Genomic DNA, 20,601 nt, shown 5'->3' with positions numbered 1-20,601 from the left:
TGCTCAGACACTCTAACTTATCATTTGGGTACCACTTGCTCAAACTCGGCAGGAGACATGGACTCTTGGGGGCCAATTTAACCCTTAGGAAAGCCCAGCAATTTACCTTGCATAATGTCACAGGGATTACAAATAATTTCTACAGACATCTAGACATTCATATGAAATTCTAAGGTGACATTTTAGAAAGCCTTAACCTGAGCAGATTGTCCTTTCTGGATTTGTTGTTTTTTGTTTGTTTGTTTGTTTTTTGGTCCACATTTATTACTTGATAAATTTACCCTCCAACATAACCTGGTTTTGATTCTCCAATTTGATTGATGCTTCCTTCAGATCCATGGGTCTTCCTGGGGACATCAACCACTTAAACTATTCTGATTTGTAGCAGAAGCCAGGGACATCCTCCCACCAGAGGACACTAGCTGCGAGGATCATGAGTGAAAGATATCTTGTGGGAGGAGAGACACACCCAGGAACCCCAGCTCTACTCCTCCTTCCTCATAAGCCAAGCCTGTTTCATATTGTCTCCCTGCTTCAAACACTAGGCCTGATCTTCTGCAGACTGAAGAGTTCTGGCATGCAGATTCTGTAGAGGCAGAAGACTCCTGGCCACCTCTGTGGGTATCCAGGCCAACTTTGACCAATTTAACACAGGTTTCTGTCTTTGTTCTACCTTGCATCTCTCTCCAGTCAGCTAAGTCCTCTCTGTCTTAAAGAATACAAGCTTCTCTTGGCTCTGTGCTCAACTGAGGCCTGTGTCATCTTAAGCTTGGCGTTCATTCCTCCCAGGGCCTTGCTAGATGACTTCCTGGAGACAGATCATGTCTTTTGAACTTCTATCCCTCTTTCTCTGATTTCCGGCTCCATCTCACCACATGCCATTTGCCTGGTTTACACTTCTAGACCCAGACCCCTGTCTAGCCCAGGTTGTCTCTCTCACCATCATCCTGTCTCCTGCCATCAGCCTGGCACATCTTCACAGAAGTATTCTCAAAATTCACAGCCACCACTGCTTCTGTCTAACAAAGAGGCGTGTGAAGAATAGCAGTTTCAATCCTTCACAGAGGACTTAAAACATGCCAAGCACTTTTCCAAAAAAAGGAAAGGGTCATCATCACCCTTCAGGGGCTACCATCTAGTGGGAGAGATAGAGGATTAATAAAAAGTGACCACTCAGTGGTGAAAATGCTAAGACACAGTAGAAATAGAATACACAGAGGGGAATCCTGGCTGGCACTGGGAAAGAGGCTTCCTCGAGAAGAAAGTAGCTGAAATAAGTAGACTTATTGAGGATGAGGGGTTAGCTGGGCAAGGGAGGGGGCAGAAAGAGGGAAGTGGGTCAACAGGTTCAAACAGCAGGATGGAAAGAGAGCATGCAGCACTCTGTGACCTGTAGGGAACACAGTTATAAATGGCACAGAGATGGCCCAAATGGAGACCAAAGACACAGCCAGAGCTAGGCCATGAAAAGTCTTAAAGACTTGGTCAGGGACTGGGAGATTTATTGGGAGATATTAGGAAGCCATTGAAGCTGTTTTAAGGAGGGGTTTGATTTGATCAATTTGTTTTGGAAAGGTTTGATAATCATAACATTGACCTAAGTTGGAGGGGAAGCTAGACTAGAGGCCAACTCTCTAGGTGAGTAGTTGTTTGCAGAGATGCCAATGGCCTGAGCTCCTGTAGTAGTGATGCAGGAGAAGAGTGGGTGGCTGGGAAGCACCAGGCACTGGATGAGGGAGAAGCAGCAGAGAGGGGTAATCTGCAGGTTTCTAATCTGGACAACAGGAAGGGCTACGATTCCTTTAGTTGATTCAAGGACCTAAAAGGGACAATAGATTTTCAATATAAGTTTGAGGAGCCTCTGAGACATACCAGTGTAAGTGTGGGCTAGTCATGGATTTAACATGTGAACACTCTGCTTCATGCAGCTCAACCTGCTCTTTACCTCCAGGGATATGAATTCCACACATTTACCACTCTGTGTCAAACAGACTGTCTTACTTATCAAGCATCACCATCTTGCTCACATGAAAAAATCAAAAGCAAAACAAAAAAAATCAATCTCTCTCTCTCTCTCTCTCTCTCTCTCTCTCTCTCTCTCTCTCTCTTTCTCTCCCTCTCTCTCCTCTCTCTCTCTCTCTCTCTCTCTCTCTCTCTCTCTCTCTTTCTCTCCCTCTCTCTCCTCTCTCTCTCTCTTTTTTTTAGGAAAATCTTTTTCAGAGGCTGGCTCCCTCTATGCATGACTGCCCTTAAGTCTCATGGGCCTGAACTTGGTCACATGGCCAGCCCTGAGTGGGAAATTCTCTGGAACACGGGACTGGCTGTGCCTTGACTGGCTATGACCTGAGGCTGGGGTGGAGAAGGACTCTGCCTGCTTAAGCTTATCACTGCTCAAGAATAACTGAAAAAAAGTTATGAGTTAGGTTATGCTGTGAAGCTTAAAACAACAAATCTTATTTTTCCTTCTCGCTACATGTCCAAGCAACATGACAAGAGTCTGTGCTTACCACTATGCTCCCAGGAGGCCAGGCCAATGGAAGCTACACCTATACTTATGCTTCCTCGATTATACTGGCAGAGAAGGAAAACCCTTGAAGTCTCATGCTGGTGATTAAATATTTTGGGATCTGACTAGAAGTATCCATATGGCCCCATCCACCACCAGGGGACCAGGAATTCAAGTCCTGCAAGGGACAGGAGTGAGAAAAGAACCAGATATTAGGCAACAGTCCTAACAACCACCCAATCTTTACTCTCCAACAAATTCAGGCATTACCCTGGCATGGGGAACATAGAATCTGCTGGGATAATCCCTTTCGCCTCCCCACCCCTTCTTTTTTGCTCATCCTTGATTGATAAACAGCCCATCTTTTTAATGAATTAGAAACTCCCTCTGCAGCATCTGTCTCTTGTTCTACACCCTCACAGCACCGTGTTTTTCATCTTTCCCATGACAGACTTTCTACTATTTGAAGATAATTATCATGCCCTCCCAGGTCCTCACTTTAACAAATTGAATCAAAATTTCAATTAGTAGTTCAAATTTTCAAGCATCTGAAAATAAAGTAATATGAAATTGCAAGTTTGGAAAAAGTACAGCAATTTGGATGAGCTTCAGAGGAGATCCAAGCTGACATGCCGGATCACACACAAAGATAATGGATAGGGAGGCCAGCTTCTATCTGAAACTGAGGATGGAGGACCAAATAATATAAGATGTCTTGTTCTCCCTTTGACTCAAATTAAATGTGAAATTCTCATCTTTCGGTTGCCACTCGGTTCCAGCCTGATAGAGTAAAGATATTTCTGCAGTTACGTTCTTTGATTGCTGGAGGTAGCATCCAGGAAAACATACAAAGCAAGCTCAAAATTCCTCTGATTCTACTAATTGACTCATCTTATGTTTAGACAAGTGTTATTTGAGGCTGAATTACAGAGTCTTAATTCAAACTGAGACTCTTAGAATCTCCAACTAATGAATCTTTCTCTTTCAGAAGTGTTTCTTAATACAGCCACTTAACTAAAAAGCCAGAAGAGATGGCAAATACAACTTCCCTTTTTTTCTTGGGTGTGCTTATGAATTGTGGGTTAATTGCATAACAAGGCAGCCAGTTAACACCTGCCTGTAGATTTACATACTTCCAGCCATATATCATCCCCCACCTGATACAGACTTTGTTGAAACCAGAATGTTTTACCAGGACTGGAAGGTCAGCTCCATTTGTCAAAGCAGGGACAGTCCCTTTGTCTTAGACAGCCTTATCTGGGTTGTGGAGTCGCTCAAGGAGATCATCTGCCTTCCCATCAGTACAGCCTTGAGAAAGTTGAGCCGTGGGAACAGCGGGTCTTCTTACTCATTTATTTCTAGCATCTACTTTTGTCCTTATTAGCAGGCCAGAGTTTACAGGCTGATAAGACAAAGAAAGCCATCCTTGCCAAGGACCTAGGAATACAAGTCCATGAGACGTTTGCTAACTCTACCAAAATTTATTTCAATGGGTTTTTATATGATCCTTCATCAAAGTAGGTACAGGCAGTCTTGTGAGGTCAATGAATGGGGCGTACTGTCATGGATAAAGGGAAATATTGGTTAATGTCTAATAGGGGACACAAATAGCAAATTCACATATTTGGTAATTATTTATGAGCACTTACTATCTACCAGGTACTACAATGAGTGAGCAAAACAATCCTGTATCCTGTTTTCCAGGGGCTCCCTTTCCAGCAAGAAAGCTGGGTGTAATTTCACAATTGCATCAATTCTAACATCCAGGGAGTGAATTCTTATGTGCACAGCCCTTCTTTGCATACTTCACATTTAATCCTTATTTAATCCTATGAAGCAATTGCTATCCTCATCCCCATTTTACAGATGAGAAAACCGAGTTGCAAAGAGATGGAGAAACTGGCCAGCAAGTGGCAGAGCCAAGAACAGAACCCAAGCAGGCTGTTTTCAATGCCACACTATCTCTCAGGGGATGCAAAGGATTTCAAAGACTTTGAACCACACCTCCCCAGCAGAGTGACTATCCCTCTCTCTGGAACTTTTCTCAGCAGCTGTCTAACCAACCAGCACACTGAATTTAATTGCTAACTTGCTTCATCCTCATGTACACATAACTACATCTTTTTCTAACACTGCTGATCAGAGTGCATTCTAAAATTGATAAGCCAAATTTTAGGGGTAGAGTTGTAGTGGATTTTTTTTTCTTAGTGGTAAATGGTGCAGCCTGTAATTCTATGTGAATTCAGTTGGATGGAAGATGGGGCTTGCTGTGTTGTCCTGTCTACTACCCTGGTAGAGCTCAGGGCCAGCCTTTGGCAGGACTAATTATTGGATACAAGAGTAGTTACTTTTCATGCTGTCTTATGATAAAAAGAGAAACCTAGAAAACCTAGATACAGAGTCACACTCTTAGTGGTAGAGGGAGCTAAGGAAAGCACTGCTCCATATTAAAGGAGAGGAAACAGGCTTGAGTGGGAGCTTCCACTCAAGATCATGCTGAAGAGTCCATTCTTGACATAGGCTGACCAGCCCCGGTCTCCTGCCCTCCATCCAGCTCACACTCCTGCTCACCAGCCAGAATTCTCCTCAAAAAAAAAAAAAAAAAAGCTAAACCTCAAGACAACCAAAGCTAGAGGCAGCCAGCAAGGAATGTCCTGTTTATACTTGTGTGTTTAAGTAGAATCCTTTGTTCTAACAAAAAATCTCTTGCCTTTCACAAAGGCATTCATAACAATAAATGCATTATTTCCTCCGAGAAAAGTCTGAATTTCTCTTGTTTACAGTAACTCAGGCTCACTCCATCTTCTCTTCAGTTAGACTCCTAGCAAAGATGTGTTATCACTCAGCCTCCCCCTCCTTGAGCTAGGAACTGATCCCTCCTGACCCTCTTAATCCACGGATTTGCAAATGGTTATTTTCCCCCCTGCACAAAACCCCGGCAGTTTTGGAACCATACAGAATATGTACAGATACATGAAATCTTTGAACTAAGGAAAATGTGATTGTGAAACAGCCTTCTCTCCACTCTTGGTTGGACAAAGAGGGGAGGCACTGAGGGGACTTCAGTCGCCTTTCATTAGAATGCTGCCTGCCAGCACTCCCCCTAAAAATAGTTGTCACACCAGTGGAGTCCTCGCTCTGCACACCATTCTGCACCAAGATCCTTTTTAGCTGCTGCTTAAGTTACAGGAATTTTAACTAAATTAGAAAGTTTGCCACTTTGTTCCTTCTGAAATAAAAGCTTTTAAATTTCAGAGAGCCTCAAACATAGGTCCAGCTGTTTGGAAAAACAGGGAAATGTCTCCTTTGCTTCTGGGACATAAAAATGTTGAAGTCTGAGGACATTTGGAACAAAGGGAACCTTCTACTTATGGATGCTCCGGTAGTCAATTTCTTCACATGGTTATTTCCTCAGTGCCGGACCACAGGATGATGAATGCTATCCTGTAGAAAAAGGTAAAGATGCCTTAAAAACTCATTCTAGTGTTTCAGAGCACTGCTCCACTTGCTAAAGTGTTTTTTTATTTTTTCACGTATAAGGCTCTAATGATTCTAGAACAGACAGTAGGAATGCCAAGTAAATAAACAATTTAAAAATCTGCTCAGCCAGATCCAAAAAGGGTTTCCTCGGCATCCATTCCAAGTTTTTCAGGCTTCTCCTCTGAGCCTTTAATGGAGCCTTAATTTCCATGTATCTGGCATCAGCTGTTGAGAAGTTTTAAATAAAAATTCTGTGTGCCTGTCTTAGTCTGCTTTCTTATTTATCTTACATTTTGAGGGCATTTTCATTCACATTAACTCACTGTGGTTTCTCATACAAAACAGACTGACTGGTATGCTTATGAACCATGTACACAGAGACTTGTCTTTGGGTCCCCAGCAACGGGACCACCAATTACTTTTCCTAAACTACTGTGGCTCTAACATTGCTGCCTTGCTCAAAAAGCATTATTTCACTCTCACCAATAAAAATAATTTGCAGATGCCTCTGTGTGTGTGTGTGTGTGTGTGTGTGTGTGTGTGTGTGTGCGCGCGTGTGCATATTTCTGGGTACATGTATGTGAACTCATGTTTCTGTGACAATATTTGTTAATATATTAACAAATTATAAAATATCAACAAAATATTATTTAAAATAGAGGCTTATAAATCTGAATATGATTTTAATATTTTGTTGTGTTATACCTGACTACATGGTACATTCCTGGAAGGAGTGGTTCCTGTTCTGTAGATCCCAGTTTGAGAAGCTTAAGTTCTGTTTAATGGCATATAAAGACCTCTATAATTCAGTCCCACACCTTCTTTCCAGAGCAACCTACCTCTGTTCCCTCACAATCAGACTGAGCTGCTGGTTGCCTGCAGGTCCCTAGGCTTCCAAGCTTGTGTGGGGACCTGGCTGTATGTAGGATAAAGGTCATCCTTATTCTAGCTATTAGATCACAGGTAAGTCACTGGTTCCCTTTAAGTTTTGTCATGTGAGGAATAAAAAAAGTAAAAGACAATTTTGTCAACACTGTGATTGTGAAATCAAGTGAAAACACACAGTGAGATCACACTGGGTAAAATAGTAAAGTATGACAAAAACTTATGGATGTATAAATCCCTATAAAAATACAGTTATGCCTAAAGTCCTAGGCATAAGTAAAAAATGACTTTAAATGGATTGCCTTACAGGTATAAAATATCATCTTCTACCAGACCTTTTATTTAAATACTATTGAGTCAAAAAGCAATGTTGGGGGTCTAGGTTGTGGCTTGGTGGTAGAACGCTTGCCTGGCACATGTGAGGCACTGTGCATCACATAAAAATGAAATAAAGGTATTGTGTCCATCTACAACTAAAAAAATATATATTAGAAAAAGCAATGTTGGAGGCATCACCATCCCTGACTGACTTCAAATTATACTACAGAATATAATAACAAAACTGCATGGTACTGCCATAAAAACACACATAGAACAATGGTAGAAGAATAGAAGACACAGAGATAGACCCACACAGCTACAGTCACCTGATCTTTGACAAAGGTGACAAAAACACACATTGGAGAAAAGACAGCCTTTTAACAAATGGTGCTGAGGAAACTGGTTATCCACATGTAGAAGAATGAAACCAAACCCTTATCTCTCATTCTGCACAAAAATCAATTCAAATTGGATTGAAGGCCCAGGAATTAGACCAGAAACTAGGTAACTCTTGAAGAAAATGTAGGGTCAACACTCCAGCATATAGGCACAGTCCTCAGTAGGACCCCTGATGCTCAAGAAATAATGCCAAGAGTTCATAAATGAGATGGCATCACATTAAAAAGCGACTGCACAGCAAAGTAAACAATCAAGAATATGAGAGAGCCTACAGAATGGAAGAAAATCTTTGCTAGTTACTCTTCTGGCAGAGAGTTAATATCTAAATTTTATAAAGAATTCAAAAAACTTAACACCAAAAAAAAACCCAATTTGGAAAAATGAATTCAACAGATGTTCCTCAAAAAGAATAAATACAAATGGCCAACAAATATATGGGGGGAAAAGTCCAACAAAATTAACAATTAAGTAAATGCAAATCAAAATTACATTGAGATTTTATCCCACATTAGTCATAATGGTAGTTATCAAGAATACAAATAATAATAAATGCTGGAAAGGATGTCGAAATAAAAGGAACACTTTTATACTGTTGGTGGGACTGTAAATTAGTACAACCCCTATGGAAATCAGCACAGAGTTTCCTTAAAATACTAGGTATAGAACCCCCACATGACCCAGCTATACCACTCCTTAATATTTATTCTAAAAATTTAAAGTCATCATACGAGAGTCATACACTCGTACCCATGTTTATAGCTGCATGATTCACAAAAGCCAAATAATGGAACCAACCCAAGGAGTCCATAAACAGATGAATGGATAAAGAAAATGTGGTATACAGACACAATGGAGTTTTATTCAGTCATAAAGAAAACTGATATTATGTCATTGGCAGGAAAATGGATGGAATTTGAGAACGGTATGTTAAGCAAAATAAGCCAAACTCAGAAGGTCAAGATTCAGAGGTTATATCTCATATTGGAATTGAGAGAGGAAAAAGAACTGTGGTGGGGACATCTCAAGAAAGTCAAAGGGAGATCCCTAGAAAAGAGGAAAGGGAATAGGGAGTGGGAGGAAGGGAGGGAGGGGAGAGTGCTGGGGAGTGACGTGAGCCGAATTATATTGTTATATTGTGTGCATGTATGAATATGTAAGAACAAATCTCACATTGTGTTCAACTATAATACACCAATTAAAAATGTGGAAAAAATAAAATAAATACTAGGAGTCCCTATTAACCATTTATCAGTTTCATGAGCATATAAAAAATCTAAATCTTACCCAACTGTAATCTACTAACTACACTAAGTGTGGCTTGAGCAAAATGGAAAAGAGGTAGATTTAGGAGAACTAGAAAGTTCCGGACCAGCCAGAATAATGGAGTGCCTTCACTGAGATGAGTAATACTAGGGGACAAGCCCAGTTTTCAGTGATAAAATCAAAAGTCTAATTGCAGACATGACTAATATGAGATGCTTGTGTGATATCTGCATGAGGATATGGACTAGGCCATTGGACACATGAGTCTGGGCTCTTGGGAAAGATGTGGCCTAAAGAGAAAAATTGAGGAGTGATGTTCTTCTCAACCCCAAGCACCACTTCAAATGGTTCCTCCTCTATGGATCCTTCTTTGGTTCCTACTAGTTTCACACCTCTCCAAGCTTGGGTATTATAATACTTTCTATGTATTTCTGTTAGCAGCCACCCCACCTTTCTTGTATTTTATTATCTGTGAACTAGACTGAGGGTACTCTCTGAGGGTAAAGACTGTCAGTTTCATCTTTCTGTCCTCTCAAAGTGTGGTACTGTGCCTTGTCTATATTTGGTTCTCTATAAAGTACTGATTTAATTAATTAATCTCCCCAGCCTATAATAGGCTTAGCATAAGTCCTTGAAAAAAGTAAATGAGTAATGTTTGATGAATGAAAAGAATGAATGATCACTTGATTCCTGGAGTCACATTGTAATATTTGGACAGAATTAACCCTATGCATAAATAAGTGAAAAATAGTATCCTCCATCCTGCCTTACCCAGTGCTAAGAGATCCCAAACCTTCCATCATAGTGCTCAACTTAGGTTCATTTTCACCATCCCTGTGAGATGTAGCTATTCATTCTCTTTCCTTTCCAATCCCAGTGTGCCAGCCCCAGTCAGCTATCACCTTAGAAGTCAGATTGCAAGGTGACAGCAAGCCAATGTTCTAAGTCATGCTGGTGTGACCATAGATCCCACTGTCTGCATATCTTTCCTCTCCCACACCATAGAGTTGCAATTTTTTTTGCATTTTAATGAGGATCTTGAGAGACCCAATGTCTTAGAGAAAAGGTAACTTTGAAAAAGGACATGCCACATGGGTAGCTAGCTGTCTGCCCTCACAAAGCCCCCAATTCAGGTCTTCCTCCAATATCCAGTGTCAACCAAAGTCTTAAGAAATTATTAAGAGGAAGCAACTCTCTGGGAATATGTACAGTCAGCTGTGCCCTAAGAAACTGCCCTTAGCCAGGTGCCCTGCCCCAGATTGATAGCAGGCAGTCCTTGCACTCTTAGCAAGTCCCTGGACCCTGGGTCTATGAATCTCTATGAATGCAACCTTACAATACAGAGCTGAACTCCACAGATCCCTGCAGTTCTATAATTCAATCAAAAACAAAATTTGATTTTCAAAGTTCTAAAATTTTTCTACTCACTTATCAAGATATTTTCATTTTTTACAATTCATAACATCCTCCTATAGCAAGGTCATAAACTTCCATTTCTCCTTCTATACAATGGTGATAGTAACATTGTTACTCTCAGGATTGTTGGGGAAATTTCATTAGAAAAGTATCTGCAAATTCTGACTTGTACTAAATTTAGTTATTGTTATTTTGTTACTGAAGCATCTCCTATATTTTCCTTTACATGTAGAAAGCTAAAGGTGTCTACCAATTCTCCTTGAAGTGTGTTTTGTTTTGTTTTGTTTTTGCTTGTTTGTTTTTTAAGATTAGGTAACCTTTGTCTGAGGCAAGTATCCTAACAAACCTTCATATAGGAAGCAAGGAGAATGTCTGAACACAGGATTCAAGGAAATCTCAACTCATCTTGTGATGCCAGGTCACCTGAGATCATCAAAGGGCAAGTGAGTGTTAGAAAGCCACTCAGTGCTCGTAAGTGTGGAGCATTAGAATTCTTTAGCCCATCCACTCTACAGTTTTCCATACAAAACTTCTTATAAAAGTACTTCCCAAGACAGTGAGTTAAGGGCACTATAATATCAACCAAGTCCTGAGCCTCTCATATTTGCAGATTACTCCTATGTGGAATAAGAAAATATTTTTTAACAGCAAATAAAATAGACATATCAATATATCCTAAAAAGTATCTAAGGGCATGTTTAAAGTTAAGTGAATAATATGATTTCTTTGTTACTCAATTTTTTAATCAATCTAAATAGCATTGAAAATTGAGAAAGACAAAATTGTCCATTTTGAGTCTCAAAATTAAAATACAGTAAAATGTCACCAATTCAATTATACTGATTAGAGAGAATGTCTGTATTGGGATCTACTCTGTAAACAAATGCAATTGCATTATTTTCAAGAAGTACAGGGAAGACAATAGTAAATCTAAATGAATATGGCCAAGTCAAGATTTTAGGAAATATTTTAGTAGTTTATTAAAATACAACCAGGAATACTGAAGTCTAATCCAACTTTACACACTGTCCACATATCCACATTTCTCCCTAGCTCTTTTTATCAGGAAAAAAATATGAGTTTTTATGAAATACTGTACTTTGGGCTTAAGAAATATCATCATAGATGAGAAAAAGTAAGAGACTGAATAAGTATACAGAACCCTGGACAAAGAATATTAATCTTGGCATATGAAAAACTAGAACTATAGAATAAAAGAAGGAATATCTAAAGCTTTCTGTTTCACCATCTTTGAGCACACCTTTAGCTCAGCTCTTTCTCTGCTCAGCTGGTATAGTAATGTGAAGCCAAACAATTTGGTTAACTCTTCAGAGTTCAATGGCACATTCAACCCTGAAATGTCAAGGTGACCCTAAAAAATGGGAAAGTAAGTCCTCTGATTTCTTAAACCTCTTTATTTCTACTAAGAAAAGAGTGCTTAAGAAATATTGCCTTCTGCTAGCACTTGCCTAAAAAAATCACAAATTATAAATTATAGAAATCTGAATAGATGGTCACAAAATTGACCATTTGAAACAGGATCTGTAACAGATTCCTCTCCTATACTTTACCCACAGAGGTTAAATTTTAAAACAAAACAACCCATCACTGTTGAAGACAACACATAATCAATCAGTGACTCTGGGGTCTGAATCAAGATGTTTGGTGATGATAAAAAATGAAATGCAATGGACTCACCCTCTTGAGGCAGCACGTAAATCACCACATCACATAAAAACCCATGCAGGGAAGAAATCAATGCTTCTAAATGGGGAGGGGGGACTCCCAATATTAAATCTATAGAGAGCAAGCGGTTGGCTTGCCTTTTCCAAACTCTCCTTCATTGAAAGCATTTTTAAAATTATCATGCCAAATTCAGAATTTAAGTCTAAAAGTCCACTTGTGCTTTCCTAGTAGAAATTATTTTGCAATACTATTAAATATATGTATTTCATGATCTTAACTCTTAATATTTAGTTACTAACATATATTTTTATTTTTAAGGAGGGAGAGGAGGAACAGCCATTATCATATAAATGAGACTTGCTTTCAATCCTGATGGAGTTCTGGTGACTAGTCTTCCTCCTATAACTAACTCTCAAACTAGACAAAATATATGTCAAAGTTATTTGAGTCACTGACAGCCTAACATGACAGAGGATATCATCCCTAAGAAGCATAAGGCTGTTGTGCCTGAGAGAAGTCAGCATAGGACCATCACCTCTTAGAGATAATCACCGCTAGCACCCCACATTTCTGTTCAAAGTTACCTTCCAGGTCACAAAATAAGGAGATGGTGTCCAAGCAGAATATTAAAATCTTTATGAGGTGGAGAAATATAGATTAGAATTCAGGACCTATGATGGGATTGACTTTTAGGACAGTCATCACAAAGGAGGAAGCTACTCAGAAAAGGAGCTCTAGAAATCCATGTAAGGATCCCCTTAATTCCTTTGTTGGATGCTAATTTGTACATTCTCAGGGCATATAGTAAACTGAACATGCTCCAAAAATATGATCTAAATTAAGATCATAGAAATCCCATTCTGCTTCAAAAAAGAGATTTTCAACAGTTTAGAGACCTTGCTGAGCACTGCCAGTTATATAACTGGGAATCTAGCACAAAGTAGTAGGTTTGCTCTAACCAATTGTGCTAATAAAAGCTCAAAAGTATCAAAAAATTCACAGTCTGTCAAAACAAAATGAAACAAAACTCTTTAGGAAAAGGCAAGGAAGTCCAATCACTCAACAATGTCTACTACGTAATCAAAAAAAATAGATACATAAAGAAGCAGAAAGAGAAACCAAACAAGGGGATACCAATCAATAGAAACAGACCTAAATACAACAGAGAAGTTTAAATTAGCAGAAAAAAAAAATTCTAAACAGTTATTTGTGTAAAGACTTTTTGAAAAGATGTGCATAATAAGTACATACAGGTAATCTCAATAAATAAATAAAAGCTTTTTAAAACACTATAAATTCTAGAATTGAAAAATCTAATAACAGAAAGAAAAAATTCACTAGAAAAGCTTACTAATAAATTAGATACTACAGAAGAAGCCCAAGTAATAGAAAGTATCATAACTGACATGGAGAGAAAGTTAAAAAATAATAAACAGAAACTCAATAACAGGTGGGAAAACATCAAGGTACAATACATGTAATTAGGGTCCAAAAGGCAGAGTCAAAATAATGGCAAGAAATAATAATAATAACTATTATTATTTTGCATTACAATTATTAATACACCTTTATACCACAATTCATCATATCTCTGTTTGTATGTAAGGTATGTTGACACCAAATTCACATCTTCATTTTGTATAATGATGACCGTCTCCTTCTACCATCCTTGCTATTTTATAAAAAAAAAAATACAAGCCAACATATATAAGAAGTCCAACAAACCCAAGTATGATTAATGCAAATAACCATGCCAAATGGTAACAACCAAAAGTAAAGAGCCTATCCTAAAAGCAACCATAGAAAAGCACACATTACCTACAACAGAAATAGCAATAGAAACAACTAGTAATTTCCCATTATAAAGCAAACCAGAAGACAACGAAATGCTATCTTAGAAGAGCAAAAATAAAACAGTCTGTCACCTAGAATGTTATAGTCAATAAAAATATCCTTCAAAAATGGAAGTGGAAATAAGAAGAGAGAATTTATCACCAGTAGACCTGCAGTACAGTAAATATTAAAGAAAATACCTTAGGTTATACCAAATGGAAACTTGAATATACATGTAGAAATTACAAGCCACAAAATGTGAATATATGGGTAAAATATGAATCTTAATTTTCTAAGTTGTTTAAAATATAATTATTTTTAAAATAGCATACACAATAGTATCTATTACTAATAAAGACATAAAATATTCCAACAACAGTATAAGGATTGGATGGAACAAATGAGAGTATGCTATCAATTTATTAAATAAAAAGTAAAATGGTATAATATTAATACATGATAGTTTATAATAGGTTAATGAAGTATATCATGAGCCCCAGAGCAGACATGAGAAAACAAAAACAAGCGGTAGAGATCAAAAGTTCAATGGAAGAAGTAAAATGAAATACTCCAACAGTCACATAATCAAAAAGTAATCAGGAAAGGATTTAAAAAAGCAACAACAAAGATGGGAAGAATAGAAAACATCAAAACAGTGGACATAAAGCCAAACACGTCAATAATTCATGAACAATAAGTGAATTAAGAATTAAAGACAAGAATGTTGGACTAGATAAAAAGTCAAGATCAAACTGCATGCTGCTTCTAAGCAATGCACTTTAAATATAAGGACACATAGGCATTCAAAGTAAAAGATGAAACTACTATAATTTGCAAGAACTAATTATAGGTGGCTTTACAGATAACACTGTAGTCTCCAAAATAAGAACAGAGGTAGAAACAGACATTTTGTCACGATAAAGAGATGAAGTCAAGGAGAAGACATAAGAGACCAAGATACCTAAAGCAGAAACTGAGCAAACTTAAGTGGGCAGTATATCCATTGAAAGAGTGACGAGTTATAACATGACCCTCTTAGTAATCAATAGAACAAGTAGACAAAAATCAGTTAAGAACAGAAATCTGAGTAACATCATCAATTACCTTAATCTGAGTGATTTTTTAGTTCGTTTTAATTAGATCTATATGACAGCAGAATGCATTTCGATTCATTGTACACAAATGGAGCACAACTTTTCATTTCTCTGGTTGTATACCATGTAAAGTCACACAATATGTGCAGTTATACATGTACCTAGGGTAATGATAAATGTTTGATAAATGATAATGATAAATTTTGCTATAGGGTGGGTGCAGTGTTCTACAAAAATTACTCAGTTTCCATAATGGGGGTCGGGGGGACATGGGGAGAATGGAGAAACCTGGGTGATTTTTGTAGAATACTGCACCCACCCTATAGCAAAATGCACATTTATCACAAGCCAATGTGTAAAGAATTCACTGAAGTCAACTGTATGAGAGCTATAAAATAAGACTCCATCAATTTAAAAGGACTGGAATCACATAGGGTATGGTCTCTGACCACAATGGACTTAAACGAGAAAATAATACTAAGATACATGGAAAATTCCAAAATACTTGGAAATCAGGCCTTTCTAAATAACCCAGATAATAATAATCTATTATAGTCTTATAGAATAGATTATGAGTCAATTAGAAATTATTTACAACTAAGTAATAATTTTAAAATGCATCAACTGAAAACTTGTGGAATATAGGTGAAACCCTGCTTAAAGGTACATGCATCACACGAAATGAGTCTACCCGGAAAGAAAAAGTGACACAAAACCAATGATTTGAACTTTCTAAGCAAAAAGGAGCAGTTTGAATCCATCAAGTGAAATGATGAAGAAAAGAGCAGAAATCAAAGAAACAGAAATCAGACAAAAGAGATCAAATAAATGTAAACAATATTTGTTCTTTGAGAACATGAAAAATGTTATCACCCCTTTGACTAGATTTATCAAAAATAAAAGAGTAAAACATAAGTTACCCATCTCTGGAATGAAAGACAGTACGGCATTACAGATAACACATTGTTTAAACTGAGAAGGAAATATGATAAGCAACTTTATATAAATAAAGTTGACAAATCAGATGAAATGTACAAATTCCTTGAAAGGTACAAATTAGCACAACTGGCTGTTTTAGACAGCTTTTTTGCTGCTGTGACTAAAAGACCTGAACAGAACAATTTTAGAGGAGGAAAAGTTTATTTTAGGATACATAGTTTCAGAGGTCTCAGTCCATAGGAGGCTGGCTCCATTCCTCAGTATCCAAGGTGAGGCAGAACATCATGGTTGAAGAGTGTGGAAGAGGGAAACAGCTCACATGATAATCAGGATGGAGAGAGAGAGAGAGAGAGAGAGAGAGAGAGAGAGAGATTGAGACTGAGACTCCACTCACCAGATATAAAAGATATACCCCAAAGGCACACCCCCAATGCCCACCTCCTCCCCCTTCAGTTCCCACCCAGTTAATCCCATCATAGGATTAGTTCATTGCTTTGATTAAGGCTTTCATAACCCAATCATTTCTCCTCCAAACCTTCTTGCATTGTTTTATACATGAGCTTTTGAGGGACACCTCACATCCAAACCATAACACTGACACATGAAGATACAGAAAATTCAAATAGCTCTCAGCTGAACAAATTAAATGAAAATTTAGAAATCTTTCCACAATGAAAAATATAGTCTAAGATGGCTCTCAAGTTAATTTTATCAAAAATGTAAAGAAGTCATACCAGTCACACACAAAATCCTTCTGCAAATAGAAAGAATGAAAATTCTCCAAATCATGTCATGAAGTTAGTATGATCTTATTATCAAAAAAAGAGTTTTAGCCAGGCACAGCAGCACATGCCTATAATCCCAGCAGTTCAGGAGACTGAAGCAGGAGGACCAGGAGTTCAAAGCCAGCCTCACCAACTTAGCAAGGCCCTAAGCAACTCATTGAGACCCTGTTTCTAAATAAAATACAAAAAAGGGCTGGAGATATGGCTCAGTGGTTAAGAGCCCCTAAGTTAAATCCTCATTACCAAAAAATAAAAATTAACAAAAATTAAAATTAAAAAATGAGTTTTATAAGAATATCACAGACTAGAATCCCTCATGACCATAAAGAAAAAAAAACTTAATAAAATTTTAAGAAGTCAAATCCAGAATTATATGAAAAGGTTAATACTTCATGATAAAGAGGGTTTCACATAAGGAATTCTGGGCCAGCTCTGCATTTGAAAATCATAATGAACATAGTATAACTCTTTTTTTTCCTTTCAATTTTCTTGTTCTCCGCAACACTTCATTGTTTTCATTACAGAGATCATGCACATCTTTCCTTAGATTTACTCTTAAATATCTTATTTGGGATGCTATTGCACATTACAATGATTTTTGAAATTTTTCATTTTCCAATTGGTCATCACTAATATTTAGAAATAGAACTCATTTTTTAATATTGTCCTGATAGCCATCAATCTTGCCAAATTCACTTGTTAGTTCTGATACTTTACCTACATTTTGTAAGGTTTTCTATGAAGATAACCAAGTCACCTATGGACAGAAACAGTGCTGCTGCTTTTCCAATTTCTTATCCCCTCCTTTCCCCACCCCCCTTGCGTTTTGAACTGGAAATAAATGATGGGAAAAAAAGTTGGGACAAATTTAGTTATAGTTGGGCCTGACAGACAAAATGAGAGGGAAATATGTGGTGATATGCTGTATTTTTCTCATTGTGCTTGAGCAATAACACAGCAATTCTTCAAGGAGAGCAAAGACTTTCCCTGAACTTAACTGCTTTAAAAATCTCAATGTTTACAGATATTTTTATCCACAAAAATCTTATTCAAATTTCACTTTTTATATCGTCCTACCAATCCTGAGGGTCTGGTTTTTGTTTGTTTCATTTTCCCAATTTTTTTCTCTGTTGTTCAAATTGAATTATTTCTATGGATCTATCCTCAAGTTCACTGGCTCTTTTATGTCATGTCCATTCTGCTATTGGGAACATCTAGTGAATTTTTAAAGAGATTGTATTTCTCTGTTCTTAAGTTTTGTTTGGACCATTTTCACATCTTTTATTTCCTTGCCAAGAATATTTGACCTTATTTCTTAAAGCATGGTTTTAAGAGCTGCTTAAAATCTCTCTGATATTTCCAATACCTCTGCCTTCTTCTTAAGGTTCACTCCTATTGATTATCTTTTCTCTTGAACATTGAATTTTTATGTTTCTTCAAATGTTGAGCAAATTTGGATTGTATCCTAGACATTTTGACTATTGTTTTATGAGATTCCAGGACTTCTATAAGCCCTGCAAAAAGTGCTGATTTTTATTTGTTTGTTTAAATAAGCAATCAACTAGGTTAGGTTCAGGCCACAAGTTCTAATCTGCCTTATATGAGCTATGTCAGTACAGACTTCAAAGTCTTGGCTGTGCTATTCTGATCTGTCTTGCATGTGTGACAGCATGGCAAGTCTGGACCTTGATGACCATCTACACTGAAGTATACCGTTTAGGGTCAAGATTCACACATGTACAATTCAGAAGTGAACCCAGAAATTCATACACAAGTTTGTTCAATCACCCCCTTGACTTTTTTCTTTTCCACAATCTTTTTGCTCTTTGGGTCCTCTCTCCCCAGTCCTCCAATCAAAAAACTTGGGTTTTCACCTTCCTGTTCTGCCATGAGATTCCCACCATTGTATCTGCAGGAGGAGATGAACAAAAGCAATGAGGATTCATCTCCACCTATCTACTCTAGCATCCCAGGTGTTCTGGAGGGAAAGCTGCCTCCCTTAGATTTGTAGGTACCTGTCAATCACCACTGTTATCACTGGGGTATCATCTAGGAGTGGGAGGAGGAAGATGGAAGACAATGGAGACTTGAAGGGGTCCTTTCCCTGCTCCTCAGGAGGAGCATTCTCTTGGAGTTTTGCTTCACACCCTGTGCACACTTCTGTGTTTGAGGCTAGTTTGGGTCCAAACCAGTAGATCCAGACAGAAACAAAAAATAGGAAACTTCCTCACCTCCAGTTTAGCAGGACTTCAAATTCTGCTCCCTTCCCATTTTGCCTGCTGCCATTTACTTTTCAGACAGCAGCTTCATGCATCATGTCCAGGATATCTCCTTGCTTTTAGTGGCAGAGACAGCAGAGTATGTTACTCCACTTTACGCAGAACCAGAGCTCTCAAATCTCATTTAAAAATAAATTTCCATTTAGCAAACAGTTGTAAATTGTGTTGATATGTAAATGTTATACCCTAAATATTAACATAGAGGAAAACATCAGTGTATTCATTGAAGCTGCCAGGTCATTTTATTTTCATTCAGCCCTCAGAATAAAGCTTTTCTTTCGCCTTTTATTTTAATTAAAGAGCATTCTGTGGGAATAGGTAAGCTATTAGAAAACTTAAAACTGGCAATTGATGACCTATATGAATATGACCTTTCTCGATAATATGAAACCCAATTTTTTAAACATAGGGATAAAGTGGATGCTGAAACTGATAAAAGATTGCAGCCATCATCAATCACAGCAGGTTCAAATATCTGCATTCCTCAAATACTTCCCTGCTTTCATTGATTAAATGTCAATAAGTATTGAACTTAGAAAATACATTTCAATATTAAAATACCTATCAACTTATCAGTTAAATAGTTGGTTTCTTCTGAGATTTTTGATGATGAATCTCTGCTCTAAAAGAAAAAGAAAGCCGTGACCCTAGAAGGAGGCACAGTTTTGTTTGGGCTTAGAGTGCTCATCCCCAGCCCACAAGCACACAAAAATCCCTTACACACCCAGATGTACACATAGAATGTCCAGATTTCTGTAAACAACATACATTTTACCAGTCACTGATTCTGCCTTTAAAAAATCACTCCCCTGGATTGAGAACAAATAGCTCCAAGTGCTTTCTCAAGTTGAACTACACCTATCATTCCTTTCAGCCTGGCCCTTGGCTCAAGAAACAGGTACCCCAGGGGATTCAGAGTTCAGGGGAATGACAATGTCATCAACAAACTACATCAAACATAGGTGAATAGGTCTATAAAAGATTAATCATATGTTTCCTACAGTAACTCCTAAGGTAGAATTCTATATGGTGAGAAGAAAATTAAAAGAAAAATGACAGGCAAGTCATATTGCCAAAAAATGACAAGAGACAAAGGTGCTGTACTTTACATAGATGAAGGTCATGAAACTGGATTTCCTTAATGTATCTCGGTTCAGGTTGTTTTCTCATCTCTGTCTAAATGCTGGGTCATGTGCTCTGTGCTCTGGAAATGCTCTCCTGTGAATTTAGACTTGAAATATGCCCAGTAGCTCTCAGAAGGACAGGGTCAAATACCTGGAAGGTAAATGCAGGCTCTTTCTTCACATGTCACGTGGCCACATCCCTTTGCTGGAAAATAAACTGGTTGACTATCACTCTGTCCACCAGTGTGAAGTATGGACACAGAGGGAGCATTTATCTTCCCAAATGACCTTTATCCAGGACAAAGCCCTGTTCTTGCCTAGCATCAAAGTCACCTACTTAACACACATTTCTTTGGGAGTCAGAGCCTTTTGCCTAATAGGGGCAAAGTAAGTTGACTCTGAAAGTTAACTTGCATGGTGTTGCAGTTAGCATTTCCTGAACATTTGTGGACACATATTCTTTGATTTACTTCTCAGGAGAGCATACAATCCCTAAAAGCATTAGTGGAGCTTGCTCACAGTAATAAATGCTGAGTACAGATTCCTTTATATACTACCTGTCGAGTTAAAAATTGGTATTAGGCTGGTAAA

General features: G+C 37.9%; 1 protein-coding gene across 1 annotated transcript in view; it reads right to left on the bottom strand.

The window, feature by feature from the left end:
* Positions 1 to 1,597: 1,597 nt before the first annotated feature.
* The window catches only part of LOC308633215 (intermembrane lipid transfer protein VPS13C-like), a gene marked incomplete at its 3' end in the record, with an annotated part of 37,062 nt that continues 18,058 nt past the window's right edge, over positions 1,598 to 20,601 (bottom strand). The window contains exons 8-9 of the mRNA XM_081265748.1: positions 18,378 to 18,516; positions 1,598 to 1,819 (exon numbers count right to left, since the gene is read on the bottom strand). Coding sequence (XP_081121874.1) covers positions 1,598 to 1,819; positions 18,378 to 18,516 — 361 coding nt within the window. The remainder of the gene's footprint in view (positions 1,820 to 18,377; positions 18,517 to 20,601) is intronic.

The sequence above is a fragment of the Spermophilus citellus genome, assembly GCF_964194105.1.
Source record: "Spermophilus citellus genome assembly, chromosome: 14".
Classification (NCBI taxonomy): Eukaryota; Metazoa; Chordata; class Mammalia; order Rodentia; family Sciuridae; genus Spermophilus; species Spermophilus citellus.
Note: the sequence above shows the minus strand (reverse complement) of the source record. Positions and strands in the feature narration are given on the sequence as shown.